Source organism: Eschrichtius robustus, chromosome 2, assembly GCF_028021215.1.
Source record: "Eschrichtius robustus isolate mEscRob2 chromosome 2, mEscRob2.pri, whole genome shotgun sequence".
NCBI classification, from domain to species: domain Eukaryota; kingdom Metazoa; phylum Chordata; class Mammalia; order Artiodactyla; family Eschrichtiidae; genus Eschrichtius; species Eschrichtius robustus.
In genome coordinates, this window is record NC_090825.1 from 61,457,091 (window position 1) to 61,479,006 (window position 21,916).

The 21,916-nt window shown below is 35.5% G+C and overlaps 1 protein-coding gene and 1 pseudogene across 1 annotated transcript in view; both read right to left on the reverse strand.

Annotated features, from left to right (window-relative positions):
• Nucleotides 1-21,916, reverse strand: part of AP3B1 (adaptor related protein complex 3 subunit beta 1) — a 283,078-nt gene that overhangs the window by 110,190 nt on the left and 150,972 nt on the right. The window contains exon 15 of the mRNA XM_068535546.1: nucleotides 11,907-12,083. Within this exon, the coding sequence (XP_068391647.1) occupies nucleotides 11,907-12,083 (177 nt within the window). The remainder of the gene's footprint in view (nucleotides 1-11,906; nucleotides 12,084-21,916) is intronic.
• Nucleotides 19,448-21,724, reverse strand: LOC137756986 (52 kDa repressor of the inhibitor of the protein kinase pseudogene; annotated as a pseudogene).

The following is a 21,916-nucleotide window of genomic DNA, read 5'->3' on the forward strand; positions in this document are numbered from 1 at the left end:
AAAGTTTCACTTAATCTTCTCCTCCACCCACCCGCCCCAGGCAAAAAAGCCAATACAGAACACAGGCTAACTTACAAAGCAGTTTTTCATAAAATCACATTTCTAAAATCCCACTGGTCACATGCAGCAAAGAGAATTGCATATGAGAGTGTGTGGTGTCATGCCTAAGTATGCTTTTTCAATATTAGCTTCATCACAAGAATCCTGTAGTTCAGTTAAACTACACATATCAAATATCAGTAATTTTGACCATTATAGTTTTATTTCACTTGGTAGAATAAGCAGAGTGAGTATGCATGCACCACAACCAATTCCCAAAATATTTCTGTTCCATAGTTTTCTTAATGTAATAAGAACGTTGATTTTACCATGACAACATCCGTTCAGTGAAAGCCACGTTGGGGCTTTTAAATTTACAACAGCATTTACGGCGATTTTGACAGAATAAACTTCCAAAAGCTTTACTTTGATTCCATTTACACTGACAGAAGAAACGTACAAAAGCTCTGAGTGAAAATGGTCGAACTATTATTGGAATTAATTGCTTTTCTATTTGAAAACCAGCATCATTCAGGTCCTTTTTCTGCTAATGGAGAAATACATTAATCATTATTGCTTCATTTCTCATATGTGCAAAAGAAAACTTAGAATAAAAAATGAACAAAATTAAATTTTAAAAAACAGTTATTTGATCTATATGAGATCATGTTTCACAGAGAAACATGTAAACATATTTGGCACCTGTATACATTAAATTGTCATCTTGAGGCTTAGTCTTCCTAAAATACCTCCCAACTTTTTAAGTAGATGCTGATCCTGTTTTAGCAGATTTATATCACTATGAGTTTCATGGTGGATGGTAAAAGTTGATGAACATTTTGTGCATGTTAAATAATGATACACAAAAATTCAGTACTTCATTAAATGTACACTTCCAAGTTTTAAGAATTTATTGCTGCTGGATTTATAACAAAATAAAACAATAACTGGCAAATAATAAATAGGTTTTGAGATTTACAGTACACAATAAATGACAAAACTACTGTAGTGAGAGTGCTCTGACCACTCTCTTTAATGGCCTATAGCAAGATTGTTCTGTCTCTATCTCCTGCACATATTTCATCCACAACTAACCTCTAACTTCCCATGTTTTCCTCTTACTCCATCCACTGACATCTGGGAGCTTCATGCTTTGCACAGGCCATGACACAACTTGCCTGTTGTGTCATCAAGTCACCATCAGATAAAACACTTAAACACTTATGTCACCACCACTGGAAAAGCGAAGGACTTAGCTTTTCATACCTGCCTCGTCAGGGCACACTTCATTTTATCAGCACACATCCTATATGCTGCTCTAAAAGGGAGAGGTTAGTCATGTTGCATCTCAAAAAGGCTGGGAAAAGAAAGTCAAAGTCTTTCCAATTTAAATGTTTCACATTTTAAAATGAAATCTCTGTTCACTGCACTTGTATCTTACAGGTCACTAGACAAAACCATGGCAGAGGTTAGAAGTACAACATGAAGGGACTTCCCTGGTGGCGCAGTGGTTAAGAATCTGCCTGCCAATGCAGGGGACACGGGTTCGATCCCTGGTCCTGGAAGATCCCACATGCTGCGGAGCAGCTAAGCCCGTGTGCCACAACTACTGAAGCCTTCGCACCCTAGAGCCCGCACACTGCAACTACTGAAACCCGCGCGTCTACAGCCCATGCTCCTCAACAAGAGAAGCCACCACAATGAGAAGCCCGCGCACCGCAACGAAGAGTAGCCCCTGCTCGCCACAACTAGAGAAAGCCCGCACGCAGCAACAAAGACCCAACGCAGCCAGAAAAAAACCAAAGGACAACAACAAAAAAACCCAGATGGGATGTTTAATAGTAAATTTAAATGCATTTTATTGATAAAATTATACAAGACAAGCAAAGAGAATAACAAAATGTACCATAAATAACAGAAATACTCAATAGCTTATCTATAGCTATGTATTAAATTTTTGTCTTATTATTATTTTCCTGCTTAGATTTAAGGAATCATTTCTGGTACCAACTAATGGTCAATGCCATCCAGACACTATTTACACCAATTACTTTCTCTTTGGATTAACTCTAAGTCACTATGACATAGGAAAAATGAATTTGGGGGAATGCCATATAATTATTAAGAAATCCATTATTTTAAAAAAACTTCTCAAAATATGGGCATCATATTTTTACCTAAATACTCTGACAAGTAATAAACTGGTAAATATTTGCTCAAACAATAGCCTTCTTTAAATATTATATAGGTCAGCACAAAATAATAAAAAAGGTCTCTTAAAATATAGTCCTATCAAAAAATATATATATATAGTCCTAAAATCAGCTTAGATATATATCAGTTTAAGGAATATAAAAAAGTGTACAGAATTCAGCATTTAAAATTGGTTCCACATAGTTGTAATTTTTAAACACAAGGATACTGGCAAATGCGTTTGGTGAAGGAAGGAGAACTACATAAAATTCTTAACATAGACCAGAGGCAAATCTAAGCAGTACTAGTGTTCTATCCAATCAATTTCATCATTTCCTGACTAGGCAAGATTCTTTAAATTTTTTTAATTAAAAAAATTTTATTGAATGCAAGATTCTTTAAATTCTATAGTGCTTTACAATTTTCACAGTTTCACACAGATGATTTCAGATAATCTCATAACAACCCTTTCTCACCCTCTCCATCCCTAAACTGCCCATCCCCCCTTCCCTCTCCCCATTGGAAACCACCAGTTTGTATCTGTGAGGCTGCTTCTTTTTTGTTTTATTCACTAGTTTGTTGTATTTTTTAGATTCCACATATAAGTGATATCTTACAGTATTTGTCTTTATCTGACTTATTTCACTTAGCATAGTGTCCTCCAAGTCCATCCACATTGTTGCAAATGGCAAAATTTTTATTCTTTTTTATGGCTTTTCATAAGATATTATGGAAAAACCCAAATGAACTGTTTGGCCAACCCTATATTTTACATATCTATATCTATATCTATATATCTATATATATATATCACATCTTGTTTATCCATTCATCTGTTGATTGTTCTTTAATTCTTCTAGGTCTTTGTTAAATGATTCTTGCATCTTCTCAATCTTTGCCTCCATTCTTTTTCCGAGGCCCTGGATCATCTTCACTATCATTATTCTCAATTCTTTTTCTGGAAGGTTGCCTATCTCCACTTCATTTAGTTGTTTTTCTGGGGTTTTATCTTGTTCCTTCATCTGGTACATAGCCCTCTGCCTTTTCATCTTGTCTATCTTTCTGTGAATGTGGTTTTTGTTCCACAGGCTGCAGGATTGTAGTTCTTCTTGCTTCTGCTGTCTGCCCTCTGGTGGATGAGGCTATCTCTCATTTGTTGATTAACAATTAGGTTGCTTCCATAGCCTGGCAATTGTAAATAATGTTGCTATGAACATTGGGATGCATGTATCTTTCAGAATATGGTAGTTCTATTTCTAGTTTTTTGAGAAACCTCCATACTGTTTTCCACAGTGGCTGCACCAATTTACACTCCCACCAACAGTGTACAAGGAGTCCCTTTTCTCCACATCCTCACCAACATTTGTTATTTGTGTGCTTTTTGATGACAGCCATTCTAACAGGTGTGAGGTAGTATCTCATCGTGGTTTTGATTTGCATTTCCCTAACGATTAGCAATGTCGAGTATCTTTTCATGTGCTTTCTGGCCATCTGCATTTCCTATTTGGAAAAATGTCTATTCAGTTCTGCCCATTTTCCAAACAAGCTATTTGCTTTTTTGATGTTGAGCTGTATGAGCTGTTTATATATGTTGGATATTAACCCCTTATCGATCATATCATTTGCAAATATCTTCTCTCATTCAGCGGGTTGTCTTTTCATTTTGTTGGTGGTTTCCTTTGCTGTGTAAAAGCTTTTAAGCTTAATAAGGTCCAATTTATTTTTGTTTTTGTTTCCTTTGCTTTAGGAGATGGATCCAAAAAAATATTGCTGTGATTTATGTCAAAGAGTGTTCTGTGTTTTCCTCTAGGAGCTTTATAGTATCCGGTTTTACATTTAGGTCTTTAATCCATTTGAGTTTATTTTTGTATATGGTGTTAGAGAAGGTTCTAATTGCATTGTTTTACACGTAGCTGTCTAGTTTTCCCAGAACCACTTACTGAAGAGACTGTCTTTTCTCCACTGTATATTCTTGCCTGTTCTGTCATAGATTAATTGACCATAAGTGTGTGGGTTTATTTCTGGGCTCTCTATTGTGTTCATTGATCTAGGTGTCTGTTTTTGTGACAGAACCATACTGTTTTGATTACTGTAGCTTTGTAGTATTGTCTGAAGTCAAGGAGCATGATTCCTCCAGCTCTGTTCTTTCCCAAGATTGTTTTGGCTATTTGGGGTCTTTTGTGTTTTCATACAAATTCTGAAATTACTTGTTCTAGTTCTGTAAAAAATGTCATTGGTATTTTGATAAGGATTGCATTGAATCTGTAGATTGCCTTGGGTAGTATGGTCATTTTAACAACAGTAATTCTTTCAATCTAAGAACATGGTATATCTTTCTATTTGTTTGTGTAATCTTCAATTTCTTTCATCAGTGTCTTATAGTTTTCCAAGTACAGGTCTTTTATCTCCTTAGATAGGTTTATTCCCAGGTATTTTATTCTTTTTGATGTAATGGTAAATGGGACTGTTTCCTTAATTTCTCTTTCTTGTAGCTTGTTGTTAGTGTATAGAAAAGCAACAGATTTTTAAAAATTTAACAGTATACACATTTTTGTCAACATGAATAAGTGTTTCCTTTATATGTTATATTTACTTGACAAGAAAATATATCTGAGCCCTTTTTGTTAAGTTATATCAAAGGGGCTGGGAGTGGGGGTAGATTTCTCCAAGACCGAATCACAGGGCAAGAGAAAACTTCAGGAAGGATCCCCAAAACATCACTGTGATTTATAAAATTTCTCACTAAGAATCAAAAAGTGAACCTGAAAAGCAATACAAAGAAAATATAAGTACTAAGGATACTCCACGAAGCACTTTCTTCTTGAACAGCAGAAAAAAAAAAATGTAACTGTCTCAAAGAAAATGAGACAGTAATTAAAATAAATGAACTATATCTACATACCTCAATATTTTAAAAACACATTAAGTAAAAATAGTTTAATTGTGAAAGTATACATTAAGTAGAATACTACTTATGCAAAATTTGAAAACACACAAAACAAAAAATACATTGTTTATGGATACATACTTATATAACACCAATACAAAACATGTATGATTAAAACACACCAATAATATGACAGTGGTTACCAATGGGGAAGTAAGAAAGGTGTGAACAGGAACTTGAGATCTTAGGTCTACCTGTTACATCCCTTTAAAAAAATTATGGCAAACGCACTGACTTAATCTTAGGGGCACATATATAGGATACCTTGGAGATATTGCGGGTCTGGTTCCAGGTCATCTCAATAAAGTGAGTGACACAAATATGTTGGTTTCACAGTACATATAAAAGCTATGTTTACTATACTGTAGTCTATTAAGTGTGCAACAGCAGTATGTCTAAAAAAACAATGTACAAATGCTGGAGAGGAAGAAAAAGGAACCCTCCTACACTGTTGGTGTGAATGTAAATTGGTGTAGCCACTATGGAGAACAGTATGGAGGTTCCTTAAAAAACTAAAAATAGAGTTACCATATGATCCAGCAATCCCACTCCTGGGCATATATCCAGAGAAAACCAGAATTCGAAAAGATACATGCACCCAAGTGTTCACTGTAGCACTATTTACAATAGCCAAGACATGAAAACAACCTGAGTGTCCATCGACAGATGAATGGATAAAGAAGATGTGGTGTATATATACAATGGAATATTACTCAGCCATAAAAAAGAATGAAATAATGCCTTTTGCAGCAACATGGATGGACCTAGAGATTATCATACTAAGTGAAATAAACCGGACAGAGAAAGACAAATATCATATGATATCACTCATAGGTGGAATCTAAAAAATAGTACAAATGAACTTATTTACAAAACAGAAACAGACTCACAGACTTAGAAAACAAACTTATGGTTACCAAAGGAGGAGGAAAGGGTGGGGAGTGGGGGGGATAAATTAGGAGATTGGGATTAGTAGATATAAACTACTATATATAAAATACACAACAAGGTCCTACTGTATACAGCACACAGAACTACATTCAACATCTTGTAATAACCTATAATGGAAAATAATCTGAAAATGAATATATATGTATATATAAATATCTGAATCACTTTGCTGTACATCAGAGACTAACACAAAATTGTAAATCAACTATACTCCAATTTTTAAAAATTCACTAACATAAAAAAAAAAAAATGAAACAACAACAACAAAAAGAATCCTTTATTGCTAAAAAATGCTAACTATCATCTGAGCCTTCAGTGAGTCTTAGTAGTAGAATCAAAGACCACTGATCACAGATCAGAATATAGTAATAAAGAAGAAGTTTGAAAATATTGCAAGAATTACCAAAATGTGACAGAGAAACAGGAAGTGAGCAAATGCTGTTGGAAAAATGGTGCCAGCAGACTTGCTTGACACAGGGTCGCCACAAAACTTCAATCTGTAAAAAACACAGTATTTGTAAAGCACAATAAAGTGAGGTATGCCTGTATATGTATTTATGCTGTTTTGCACTTTTCCATAGGTTTGCAATATTTTATATTTAAAAATAAAAACATAAGCTAAGTAAAACATTAACTTATGTTACTTATCACTACATTTAAAAGATGATACACTATTAGAGAAAGTTTAGAAACAGATGTACCCTTTACTCATTAATTTTTAATTGCTATTAATCAGTTTAATCAAATCTTAGCTTTCTGTCTCAGACCTCAGTAGACTATTTCAAGGAAGTCATGCTAAATTTTTATACCATGTCTTAAGAGCTGAAGAGTTTTAGCAACTTCAACTGGTTTCAATGTTGTTCAACTTTTCCCCCCATATAACAGTGAAATTACTCTACTTGTGAGAGTACCAGTGCTTTTACTCTTGATATTCATATCAAACAATTTTTTTCTTCATAAACAACAAAAGAGGAATTTCAGCACCCTTTTCTCAGTTTGATAAACCCAAATGGAGTGCTTTTTTAAAATGAGCATAGAGATTCTCAATAACTAGACTAGTTCTCTGACTGTAAATAATCATATTCTCTAAGAAAAATCTAGCAGTCGGTTAACAGTGTAAACTAGGTTTATGAAAAAGCAGGATTTGTTCTAATTCAGTTGACACAGCAGGGCCAATTTGGGCACAATGTAAATTTTGTGTTTGCTTCGGCATGATTACAGCAGCAAGAAAAAACAGGTAAAGGCAGAAAGCTGCACCCAGCTGAACTGGGCTGTGCAGGAATAAAGAAACATATCCACCTCAAACATCTATCTCAGATCACCACATGTATTATGGGCTATATTTAGCCACCTCTGGCAGTACAACTTTCCATCCATATTCAAATTAACCCTCCTTCCAAGACATAACTCACAAGTACAACCTTTAAAACACCCGTTTCCACAAGTCAGGTCTTTCTAAAAGTAAAAAGCTAGATTCATTGTAGTATTTATATATTTCTTAACCATTTAACATGTGTAAAACTATTCTCTTGTTTTTACTGTTCTTTTTTTTTTTTCTTTTTATGTGTCACCAATGAATTTTTTGAGTGTTGTGCCTCTGGTTCCACTTTTGCAATAATCCCTGTGGCTGTTATTGTGCATTTGTGTAAAGCACAATGATTTTTAGGAACATTATGTTGCATTATAAATAACTGACTATATGATTATAACTTCCACTTTACAGATTAGAAATTAGATTAGGTAGGTTGTATTGTATAATCTGTCCAAAATCACGTAGCTAGTAAGTGGCAAAACATGATTTGAAGTCAGACGGTCTAACATTAGAGCCTGTACTCTGAATCACCACCTGCCTCCCAGTAATTGACATTAAATAGTTCTATGGCAGGCATCACATACAGTTAAACTGCTTTCTAAATGTCCATCTGAAAGAGCTCAAAGTCAGAAAATTAAAGAAGCTTACAGAAGAAGTTCATCTACAGAGTCTTAATCATAAGGCAACAGAGTTTTAAAAAAACTATATGAACAGCTTTATATCTCTATACTGAAAAAAAATTAAAATATCAAAGAATATATAATGCTAAAGATAGACGAAATGTTGATTTTTCGGGTACTGTATTTTTCAGTTCTACAACTTCCATTTTATTATTTTTTATAGTTTTTATTTCTCTGCTGAGAGTTATCTTTTCATATATTGTGAATACATTTTCCTCTATGTCATCAACCATTTACAAACGCTGCTTCAAAATTTTGCCTGCGAATTTCCACATCTGGGTCATCTAGAAGTTGGTTTCTGGTTTTTGTTTTTTTGTTTGTTTTTAAACTAATCACATTTTCCTGGTCTTCTTCATTATTGTGGTAAAATAAACAAAAAATTTACCACTGCAACCATTTTTAAGTGTGTAGTTCAGTGTATGCAACCATTACCACCATTAATCTCCAGAAATTTTTATATCTTCACAAACTGAAATTCTATACTTGTTAAACAATAATTCCCTGTTCTAGTTCTTATGTTGAGTAATTTTGGATTTATCTTGGACATTATGAATGTTATATTGTAGAGACCCTGGATGTTGCTATACTCTAGGCTGGGTTCAAAGTACAAACTTTGTCTCTTCAGTGCTGTTCAAATTCCAGTTCAGTTCCCTTATTATTAACTGTGCTGTTCTGAATCCACCATGCATATGTGTGGTTCAGGTGTCAGCCAGAGACCTGAGCAAAAGTATTCACAGATTTTGAGGCTCCCCACACTGGCTCTCTCCTTCCTAGAATTCTTCCTTAACTTTTCAATATCTTTGGTAGTAGTTTTCTTTTTTTTTTTTTGGCCTCACCAAGCGGCATGTGGGATCTTAGTTCCCCAACCAGGGATTGAACCCGGGCCCTCAGCAGTGAAAGAGCGGAGTCCTAACCACTGGACCGCCAGGGAATTCCCAGTAGTTTTCTTAAACTCTGTCCTCTACTTCCTCAGGCCGGAAGGACTCTGGGTTTCCTTCTGGGGTTTCAGCTTCTGTGTACAGTGCCAACTGTAGCCTGAACTCAGGATAAGAGCCATAAAAGTGGGGAAATTCACTCTGTGCCACTCTCTTCTTTCAAGTGTCCTTTTCCCTTCAGAATCTTCCCACTTTTATTTACTCTTTTGAGACTTCAGGCAGTTGTTTACTTTTTGTATTTTTCCTGAGTTTATATTTGTCCAGTAGGAGTTTGCTCAACCATACCAAAAGCAAACTGTTAACTAAGTTTCAAATTCTTCTTTACACCAGGTAAAAACATTTGAGATATTAAAGAAGCTTATTATTCAATTATTCCTTAGGCATACAAATGAACACAATGTGCCAAATCTTATAAAAATCAATGTAGCCATCCCCTAAAACTAAATATTTCAATAAAAAATCTGAAAATGCTCACTGAGAGATCTAGGCCACAAGGAAAACAGACCTACAAATAAATGTTGGGACTTCATGGCAAACCAGTCCCTCAACTCTGTGGCCTGGTCTTCCTAGTTCAGTGTTAAAGATGGTTAAAATAAACACATATAGAAAATAATTTTTTTACATTTAGGTGAAAGCAATCATTTTAGTCTCATCTCACATCCAATGGATTATGAATTATACAACTTAAAAACCCAGTCAAGCTGATGGTACTTAAAAAAATCATCCTTTGATGTTAATTTTCATTTACGAATTCTCTCAAACTCCTTTTCTTGAGAAATGAGAAACTGGAGAACAGAACACAACTCTACAGGATACCTTTGTTCATTTATTTTTATATTTAATCATTTAAAAACAATGAGTTGTTTTTTCTAAACATAACTATGTTTTCACCAGCTGGTGGTCAAGTCTATGTGGTTATCCTGAAGTATCATTCTAAAATACACAATACAACACTTCAGAAGCTGAGTTCCAAAACTGAATTCAAGAAAAAAAAATAGCTGAGTGCAATCTATGTTATCTTCAGATTCACTTAATAAAAAGATATGGAATACACTCTACAATTTCTGAACACACAGTACTATATTCCATTATTGGTTATTTACAGCTACAAAGAAGAGAGACAAGGAAAGAACCTTCATTTAGTTTTGTAAGACATATCTACTTCAGTCTTGATTAACATACTAATTTGTATTACTTTTCTTTTATGATAATCTATAAGCTCACTTAGAGTAGCCAAACCATTGTTATGATAGTCATAACAATCATAATATTCTAGGTGTTATGTTGACGTTCACAGTACTACATGAATTTAGTAAGAACAGTGAGTGTCAGGCTAAAACAGTGTTTTTATCAATAAACAAGCAACTCAACAGCAAACATAGGTTTCCTCTCTTTTACTCAGTTTTTTAAAAATAACTCATTGCATGAATTAATCTACATGGCACTTGGAAATGATTAACTGATTCCTTTCAAAGATTGACTTAAAATGTAAAGATAAAATCTAAATCATAGAAATATGCTCAAAATATTTGCAATTATTTGCTCACAAGTTTGGTACACCAATCAGCAAAAACTATAATAATACAACTCACATCACAATTAGGGATGAAGACAATCCAAAAGTATATGAATCAATATATGAATTTGAGGAGTCAACCTGAGAATTGTGAATGGCCAATATCAGGTTACTAAAGAAAGAATGTGATCTATGGGTAGGGAGAGAAGGCAGAATGAGAGGGAGACACATATAGAGAGATACACAGCAGATACAAAAAAGGAGACACAAACACTGATGGAAGAGGGAGAGAATGACAAAGACATTAGACTACGGTAGATGGGCTGCGTGCGTGTGTGAAGGCTATCAAAGAGATACCCAGGTACAGAGTGTTTTAGAGAAGGAGGGGGACAAGCAGAGAGACAGAGAGAGGGAAATGGAGGGGGGGAAATCACAGAGGCTAAGTAAGAGTCCCAGTCAGAAAAATTAAGGAGAAACAGAGACAGGACACAGAGCATAAAGCCTACTAAGAGTCCTAGCTGCAACCGAGCAAGAATCCTTTTCCAGTCTCACTGACCAGATTAAGTCCTCCACCTGTAGAGAAGAGCTATTCAGACAAAGGAAGAAGAATGAGAAAGACCCTATTTTATATTGGGTTGGCCAAAAAGTTTGTTCAGGTTTTTCTGCAACATCTTACGGAAAAACCCAAATGAACTTTTTGGCCAACCCCAATATATAGTGGGGATTCTATGTATTTTATACATAGAGGCTATTCCTCTTACCAACAGTTCCTCAAAGTCAACTGATTTAAAAAATGAATATTCTAAACTGCAAATCTGGTCAATTACACCACTATTAAAAAATATTGAACGGTTTTCCCTTCACATGGGGGACAAAGTCCATAGCACTTGCCACTCCAAGTCTTGCCCTTGCCTACCTTTCCAAACTCAGCTTTAAGTTTCCTGAAAGCACCAAGCTGTTTCATGACTCTGACCCCCTGCTCTCCTCTTTCCTTATTCTGTATGGTAAACTACTCCTTACAAGCCCTTAGTCAAGAGTCTTATCCTTTATGAAACTTTGACCTCTCTCCTTCTATTTCAGACTTTCAATAACTTTCTCCTCTGGAGTTCCACTGTATCACAATACTTCTATTATAGCACTTACCACATACTATTTCATTTTTTTATGTTTTTGTCCTCTACTAGACCAGAATGTCATCTCTTTATACCGCTACCACCTAAAGTAAAACCTTAAAAGAAATAGGCACCTCGTAATTGTTGAACGGACAGACTAATGTATCAGAGCAAAGAGGAAAGTAGATTTCACATAGGTAGACTAAGGATTAGTCTCTTACCTGTTTGGAGTTGGTTAAATACAGTTTTGCTCCAAGATTTAAAATCTGCAGTTTTACCAGATCATCTTCACCAGTGAAGCTTTTAGCCGTCTTCCTCAAAACATCAGGGGCAATTTTAGGAACTCGTTCACAGTTTTCTCCAATTAGCCAAAGAATACTTGCTCTAGCCACAGGAACCTAATATTAGAAGCAGATTATATACAAATATTACAAATAAGATAATCATACTCTCCTTAATATTAACATAGAAAAGGCTTTAAATATTATAAAGGTTTTATCATCTATTAATTCATTTAACGTATATCCAGGAAGTCCTCCTGTATTTATGAATTTTCTTCAGTTACCAGAAATTCTGATTAAAACTGATTTCAGAGATAATGCTTAAGAAAAGATTCATAAAGGAAAAACCACTGGTCTAGAATCTTAGTTCTAACAGTGATCCACCAATTCTTGGGCTAAATCTGTCTGGCCATGCCCATTTATTTATCATTGTTGCTGCTTTTGTGCTATAATAGCAGAAGAGTAGTTGCAACAAAGACCATAAGGCTGAAAATATTTACTTATCTAGCAATTTACAGAAAAAGTCCGCCGACCTCTGCTCTAGGGCATTGGTTCACAAACCTCGATGCCTATAAAAATCATCTAGGGTTATGACCAAAACTGTAGGGTTTTGGTAACAGTTCTAAGACAGTAGTTCTGTGATGGGGTCCAGGAATCCATGCTTCATGAAGCATTACAGATGATTCCGGAGACAGGCGGTCTGCAAACCACGTTTTGAGAATCCATGGACAATACAGAAAAAGGAATAGACCCATTAAACACTATGATTCCAAATCAAAACTGTTATTGTCCTCTATGTATCTATATCTGCAGCACTGGAAATAAATAAAACTGACAAAATCATCAAGGCCTGCTTATAAAATCATGAATGCTGGTCTATTATTTGGTCATCAACAACAGAAATAGGAATAAGATAAATCTGCCCAATACTGCATTTTGGCATTATATATATTTTCAATAAACTACACTTCCATATAATTTGTTTCTTAAAAATAAATGCTTTGTTACAAATTGGAAACCTTCCACCAGCACCATTAAGACCAACATTTTATTTGAACATGCAAATTAGTTTTATTACTATTTGTTTATTTGTATCCTCCCCCTTTCAATATCCTTCAAAAGGAATTTGAAGGGGTATGTAAATTAGTTTCTGTGAACATTTTCACCTAGTATAGAAAATTTGCTTTTAATAATAAATGAAAAAGCCAATGGCTATCATTAAGAGGTAGCATCACAAGAAGAGATAAGACTCTTTATGAAGTCCTTTTCTAATTCCTCAAATAAAGTCCTAATGTTTTCATTATAGTTTCACAGCTGTGCACAGTACGACTGTTAAGGAAGAAAGTGAGAATGAGGACCTTTGCACAGCTAGAATTTTATCACAATATATACCACCTTGAATTCTTTCAAAACACCCATTTCAAGAAATAACATAAAATTATTAAGACACCGCTAAGTCTTTCACCAGAAGGAGAATGAGGTCATCAGAAAACTTTAAAGTCAAGTATACATTTTCAAAATAATGTGATAACAGTATCATCTTTAAATTAATATTAGAATAAGTTTAGTAAGAGAGAAGAAATCAGTATACTTACATAATAAGTGTAAGTACTAAGTATAAGTATTGAGTAAAATACTAAATGCTATTACAGATCTATTCATGTAGTATGATAAAACTGATATCCTTACTGTATATTGATTTCTGGAAAGAAAGAGGCTATTTCTAATGTTCCGAAGGTTACACTGCATTAGGACTTTACTCCCAATCTATTATTTTAAATTGGGCTAAAGAACAATAATTGAGTGGTACATTAAATTTTCCAGTATGAAGCAATTCAAGTTGCCTGCCATAATGAAAGGTATGTCTAAATAAGAATATATGGGCAACTTCAGATTTCAGTTATGCTAGATTTATTTTTCTTAAATATTTTATTATATATTACCAGTATAAAATTAGAATTCTATGACATATCACATCTCTTACCCCACTTTAAGTAATTTTCCTCTGGTTATACACTTATTTATTTATTTACTTCTTTACAATTAAAAGGACAACCCCAAAAAGGTCTAAGAGATTGTTTATATTCCTATTCATTAATATATCAAGATTAAAATAATAATATTTAAATACTCTAAACATTCATAATGCATACATTTAAAATATAACTCTTTAAAAAATTAAAAATCAGTAAGTTCTAAGGCTCACAATGAAAATCTCTAGGTGGGGGCGGGGGGCGGGGCCAGGATCATATTCAGAGAGTCTAGAACTAAGTAATAAAATTTCTATTTCAAAAACATAGAAAACGGCAACTAAGGAGCCCGCCTGCCGCAACTAAGACCCGACACAACCAAATAAATAAAAAACACACACACAGAAAAAAAAAATAGAAAACTTCTTCACAACAGGGAATAATATCACTATAAATATACTAATACCAATCTTTCCATGATGACATTAAAAAGCTTAGAAAACTGACAAACCCAATGCTTTTGTGCGTTTGGCTGGAATCAGAATAAGATTTTCAAATTTCAGCCCTGCCTTTCTCTCCCAATTAAGTTATAAGACTCTTATTTGTACACCACTGATACTATGAATCCATGGCCACTATTTTCAAAGATTTGAAGCAACTGAAGAAAGAGCAAGTAAGAAAATTAGTCACTTTTTGTCCTCCACGGTCTTTTCAAACAGAACAAATAGGAACACGGAACTAAGGCCAAACTAATAACACACATGTATGCATATAATACGTTCATTATGAACCTTTTTTTTCAATATTTTCGAAGACAAACTGGATTGTAAATGACTTTGCCTGATTCTTTATTCTAAATGCCCTGAGCAAGTGGTTAAGTGCACTTTTTAAACCTTCTACCAGAAGGCAGTTTCCACTGCCATTTTAACCCATTAACTTGCCTACAAAAACAAATAATGTTTCCTAGCTGACCACAACAGTTATAGAAAGACATCTAGAAAGATTTTACAGATCACTCTGTAAGCAGTTCAATTTAAAAGCTATTGCGTTACAACACCAGCTCACTGCACAATGCAACAGTGTAAAGTAAATCCCGCAAAAACATCGATTTTATTTATTTAAGTTTGTCAAAGGCAAAATCAGTGGACATCTAAACAAACTGCATGCAAACAGCACATCAGACCCAATATTCTGCATGTGGACTCAATATGCATGAAAACCTAAGTGTGGATTAAGTGGGGATGGCAGGGCAAGTGTAGTTAACTTGCGAAATGGCAGGCGCTCATGAGGTACCTGGGCACGGGGCACGGAGTACGTAAGGCACTACTTCAGTATCGCTCAGTAGTCTACCAAATAACATCTTTTAACTCTTCTTTTATAATGTGAAACCCTCACCTGTCCCATTAAAGATAATGTGAAATCCTTTTAGAACAATCCTCAGGTAGTGTGCATTTTATTCTGGAAGAACTTTGCTCCCAAAGCAGTATTTACTACAAATGAAGGATACTCCAAAGGATAAAATATTCACACTCAGGACAGTTGACTGCCCTATCAACATAAATTATTCAATATAAATGAATTTTAAATATAGAATTAATTTAAATTTTAGTTTTCAGATTTTCAACTATGCCACTTACTAAATAACAAATGGAATCAAAGTCTTGAATACAATAAAATCTGTGCTCTCTTTTTTAAAAAATTACATAGCTAACATCTAATGAGCTCCCACCATGTTTTACCGGCATTGTTTTTAAGTACCTTACCTGTTTTCTCAGTCAGTTATTACAAAAGCCCTATGAAGTAGACTCTACCATTCTCCCCACTTGATATATGAGGAAACTGGGGCACAAAGGAAATAAGAAACTTGCCCAACATCTCACAGCTTGTCAGTGATGCAACTAGGACTGGAACTCCAAGTCTAGATCCAGAGTTCGCCATGGGCACTGGGCAGAGACAATGAGTGCGCTATATTCTAGGAAGAATACTGGCCAGCAAGGCAAGAAGACTGGTTCTGGTTCCTGACTGATCACATATATCATGGAGACAAACAATTTCACATCAATGAGTTTCCTTTACTCATTAATCAAATGAAAGTTTATTCCTTTGCACCTATTCTTTTGCCACACTGTGCAACGGCTCCCTTAAGGCCTCCTGCAGCTTCCCCAGAGCGAGCCTTTTTTTCAGGGCAGATCTAGGCCATCTTCTTGCCTATTCCCACACTTATGCACATGGGGCATTTTCGCACTTCCTTTTACCTCTGGTTTTATGGATAAGTAAGGTGGTCACGGTGGGAAGAGGTCTAGCTGTCACCTCGGTTCTTCCTCCTCCCAGAGGGTACATGAGCCCAGGATTTCGCCCTGATAAAGTGGCTTAGGTACTGAGGGAAAACATGCTCAATAGTGTCCTCTTGTCCTCTGACACTGGTCGGATTGGCTCTTTCTAAAATCCAGGGGGTCTAGGATTTAGGTCAAATAGGCAGAGATTCATTCAGTAAGAAAGAGGTCTCATTTAAGGCTCTCAGGCTTAATGTTAGAATCACGTGCCCACATTTAAAGGTCCTCAAGTGCTTGGTCAGATTAATAAAGCCCACTTTCTTTTCCACATGGCCACTGTTCTGTGAATAGGTCTCTTGACTGGAGCAGAGATTCTGGGGATTCACTTCTGATTTGAAGCTGTTGTTGGCTACACCCCTCACCACATTCTTCTGGAGTAACTTGTGCCGCCAATCCCTGGCCATTTTTAGGGTTCTGCATCACAAACCGTCTTGCTTCTTTCTTCCTTGTCCCACTTCAAGCACTTCAGCTTCCTGAGGTATGTTAACAGTAAAAACTCATCACCTTTTCATTCTCCAAAAGTTCGGGGTTTTTTTGCTATAGAATTGCATATAGTTTTTCTTATAATTATTTTAATCTCTTCTATATCATAGTGCCAATTTGTCTACTTTTGCTTTCTCTCCACCTTATCAGAATCAGGAGGGATTTTCTACTTTATTGTCTTTCCAAAGGACCACATTTAAGATGTATTTATCAATTTCAACTATCTTTATTTGGTATTCCATTTTACACAATCATCTCTGATCCCTCTTAGGTTTCTATGCTTTCTTTCACTGTTATTTTTCAAATGTCTCAGGACAAATATCAAATTCTTTTATTTTTGGTCTCTTTACTTTAAAAATGGTGACAGTTACAGCTTTAGCCATGCCTCACACATTTTGAAATAAAGTATTTTCTTTTTCTGTGCTTTTAGGAAAGCCTGTATTTTTTTCTTTAAACCTTAATTTAAAAGTTTATTTCTTGCTTCACAACTGCTCTGGTACCATTTTAAAATATTTAATTCTTATGTTATTGCTTAAGGTTAAAAAATATAAAAGCTTTAAGTTTACTTTATGTCTAAGTAAATGATTTTTTGTAAATGTTCTATGGATACATCCATAAAAGTGGGTATTATCTGCTCAAGAGATATAAGATTTTAGCTATATTTACTATATCAAGTATTGATTCTGTTATTTAATTTCTCTATGTCCTTACATCTACATCTTACCTAAAAATCTATGAGGTATATCTAATTCGAGACAAGCATATTAAAGTCACCCACCAAAACTGTATTTTATCTATTTCTCCTTGCATTTCCAATAGATTTTTCACTTACATATTTATTTGGTTGCCATATTTTTTGTGCACATAGGTTTATGTTTCTTAATTTCTTTGTAAATTGGGCCTTTTTTTCATTTTATAATGTTCCATTTTATCCTGTTAAAAGTCTTTAATTAATTTTAAATTCTTGTTGATATTCACTTAATGTCTCTTTCCCTATTTTCTTATTTTCAACCTTTATCACTTTGATTATGGTGTTTTAATTATAAATGGCCTCTTTCTGGCTTTTGTTTTTCATTCCAATTTGAAAGTCTGTCTTCTAATGAGAGAATGCAATCCATTCATATTCAAAACAGGATATATTTGATGTTTACTCTTCCATCTTACTTCTTGATTTTAACTCTTCCATTTTAATTTTTAAAAATTTATTATTTACTTTACATTTTGGTTTTCTTTTTTTCCTTTTGTGAATTTGGAATTCCCACCATATTTTGTATTCCACTAATAGTTATCTTCTATCTGACAAAAACAGAAAAACAAGCTGTGCTACATAGATTCATAAGAAAGTATGTACTTGGCTAATATTCCAACAACTGCCGTAGAGAAAGTCGATGCAATCAAACATTTTCCTGAGCCCCACACAGGGACATAATCAAATACAACAAATTCTTCTTCCAAGAAAGTCTGTGGTTTGCTTGATATGGGTGCCACAGGTTTCACGTATAAGCAGCTGCATTCACCTGAAAGCCCTAACACTCCCTTGCTTTTGCCTCTTCCTTTCTAACAAGAGCAGAACAAGCTTAAAAGCACAAGTTTTAACTAAATTCTGCACAAGATGATGGGGAATACAGAACTCCACATTCCTATTTCTTTCTCATAACCAGACAAACATTTCTCCATCATTCTTTATAAACAAGGAATTAACTATTTTCCCTATCAAAACCCACTGTTTTCACCCCAAGATAAGCTATTTTCACCTTATATTTTTTTTAAACAAAATTCACATTTTATTTAGGTTGAAATAAACAATACAAAATTGATTTTCTTCACCAAAAAAAACAGCAATATTTTCTGTATTATTCCTAGATAAACTACAACACACTTATTTTTGTAGTTTTTCTAGGTTTTGCTTGTAAATCAAGATGAGGCAGTAGATACAGTCTTGGAAAAAACCCAAGAAAACAAACAAATCAGTTGTCAGTATCCATGGCCTCTGATCCTGTCTTGACCATGAAACAGAAGTGTTCAAAAAGCTTATGAAGATGTAGGCTCAATAAAGGAATGTAAACAGCAACAACCAGATGTGGAACAACAATGGCAGGCTCTTCCATTCAAACTTTAACTTGTTCCTTTAACTTCATTTGATAAAGACAAAATCTACACTGAAATTCTTGTTTGGTGAGCTCACCTATTTTTCTTACAGTCTGATAATTTTCTTAACTGTCCCTTACAGATTTTTAATAGCATACTTAAAACTCCTACTATTCAAAGGTCAGTCATGAGCTTCATTGTAACGTTTTATAAAATGTATTCCTTCCTCCCATACCTCCTCAAAATTTATTTCTTCAAAGAACTGATAACTCAATCCCTGACAACTGGATCCACAGCGATAAATGTTATGTCTAAAATGACTTAACTAATACAATTCCAAAGTGCCATTAGCAGAGATCACACAGAGTGTAATGTGGTACTTTCAATGTTATCTTCTGGAAGAACAGTTAGGTCTCCAAAGCATGGGACTTCAAACGGGCCATTTAAACAGGCAGATTATCAATGACTAATGTACTCAATGGGAGGCCTACAGATCAAGATATTCAGTGATTAAGTGGCCTACGTACACCTTACAACTTTTCTGTAAGATATTTTCAAATTTCTGACAGACTTTTTTCAAATATCAAATATAAGAGAAAGCCTATTTTAAAAGTCTCTTAGGTATTTTCAATGGTTTCTGAATTATCTGTAGGGAGCTCTGACTTACTTGTATAGAGTTTGATATATGTATCCACCATTAAATCCAAATCATGTTTTATATCAAAATTTATGTTAAGCAAAGCCAAGTTACTTGACCTTTGGTCTGTCAAAGTGTTCCTCAGGTATGCTTTGAGACGATTTCGCCCATTTTCATAGCATTCGTTCTCAACCTTCGTCACAGGAAGAATACATAGGACCTTCAGCAATGCATAAACATTAGGGAAAAACTTGATGTCTGGCAGATGAAGGGCTTCATAAATAGTGGATGGAAGCTCTATATCTTTCCCTCCGTGTTTCCACTTGATTCTCCAACAATGCAGCTCAGCAGAGAGCGTGTCAGGATTAGGTAAGTCACTTCTGTACATGTCAGCATGATGCTCCTCTAATGTATTGAATTTGAGCTGTCCCATGACAGAGGGTACCAGAGAGAAGCATTTAAGAGCTTTGAGGTGTTGTTCTGAGAATATATCTTTCAGTTCCTGAATAATGTGTTCCACTGTTGGAACGCTTAAGAGTTTCTTTATAGTAACTCACAGAGGTTAGCTGAGATTTCAGGTTACTGTGCTGAGCTCTGCGAAATTTCCCTGGGAGTTTCATCTGAATATCAAGTTTGGTTGCCAAATTTGTGGCTTCCTCAAACTAAAATTCATGATAAACTTTGATATTTTCCATCACTTCATTTGGTGAATGCAGCACTGCAGTCAAACTACTGGCTGCAAAGAAGGCATCAGAGATTTGCCCCTGAAGATTTTTCCCAAAGGCTCTTGTAAAAGATAGAACATTTTTAAGAACAACAATGGTAACAATGAAATCAAAATCTGTTACCGCACTACAGAGTACAAATGCTTGGCCAGCTATACAGTTATTCCATCTAACATTTGTGTCACTAATTATACCATCTAAACACAAAACAAGTGCTTGTAGGAGGTCCACTAAGATTCCAAATGCATCATGCCTGCCTGTCCACTGAGAATGGCAAATTTCCTTCGGTTCTTTGCCCCTTTCTTCACTGTTCTGAAAGAGGACAGAAATTACATTGTCAAGCTCTAAAAGCAGTTGTGGTGATTGATGGAAAAAAGAACAAATTTCCTCAATTGTTCCTAATGCGACAGATACTCCCATAACAGGCACTGATTTTGCCAACCACGTATTTAAGGCACAGGAAGAGCAGAGTGTGTAGATAGCTTGGGGATATTTCTCTAAAAGTCTAGAAGCAACAACTTTCACTTTGGAAGAAAATCCACTGGACACAATGTAAGCCTGGCCATGACAGTACTCCATGTTTAATCCCCACTTCTCAGTTATCGTAGTGTGAAATTTCACAGCCAAAATTTCTGCATCAGCTTCATAAGGCAGGAAACCCACAAATTCCTCTCTCAGATTGTGAGCTTCGTCAACAAAGCTCACCAACACAGGCAGGTGCTCTTCCCCTGCTATGTCCACCACATCGTCCGTGACGATGGAAAAGAAGTGAGTGTCTCACTTCCCTGAGGGTTTCTTCCCGAATGCAGCTCTCACAGATCTCTAGCATCTGTTTCTGCTGTGTTTTTGAACAGAACAATGTGTTCACTGCCGTTGTCTCAAAGCGCTTTCTCAGAACTGATCCGGCACTCCAGCAGTGCTTGAAGGTTATCAGGAGTAAAGAGACCTTCTGGGATTTCATCAGCTTCATGTCCATCCAGAGGTATGTTCTGTTTCCCCATAAGAATTAAAATTTCAAATAAAGATTTTAAGTGTTCTGTTTTCCTTCTCTTCAAGGGATAAAGGTAAAACGTCTTCCTCCTACTCTTCACCCCCTTCTTCTGCACTGGGGTTCTGAGCATTGCTGTTATTTCCTTATGTTTTGGTTCCTGTTCAGAAGTTTCATCAATTTTCTTCTGTTTCAGTGTCCTGATTTCATCTTCACTCAATTCTTTTATTCGGTTTTTCTGTGTCTGTGTGGATTATTCAAATGGTTGGTAAGATCAAATATTGTTGGTATTGCATGATCTCGAAGAACTGCCCTATAAGGACTAGTTCTATGGATCATATAAGCCTCAAAGTGTTTGGCACACAATCGGTAATGTTAAATTAGTTGATCAGGCGTTTTAACTTCTAAGTCGGCTCTCCTACAATTCTCCACTAACTTCTGGCATCTGGCTGGATCCCGTGGGAACCTGAAAAAGGCCAGGTCCGACTGTGTGCTCTTCCGCGTGCAGCTGGGGGCCGTGCAGAACCTCCGCATTGTCGTCTGCTCGCAGGCTGGCCCAGCTCTACCCTCCCGCTTCCTCAGGCAGCCCACCCGCCCGTCGGGGCTGGGGAGGGGAGACAGGCCGGTGTGCCAGGAGGTGGGGGGGCACCTTACTACTTATTAAACACAAGATGAGAATACGAAAATAATTTCACTTCTCTCTCCTCTCTTCCTCCCATGAGACCT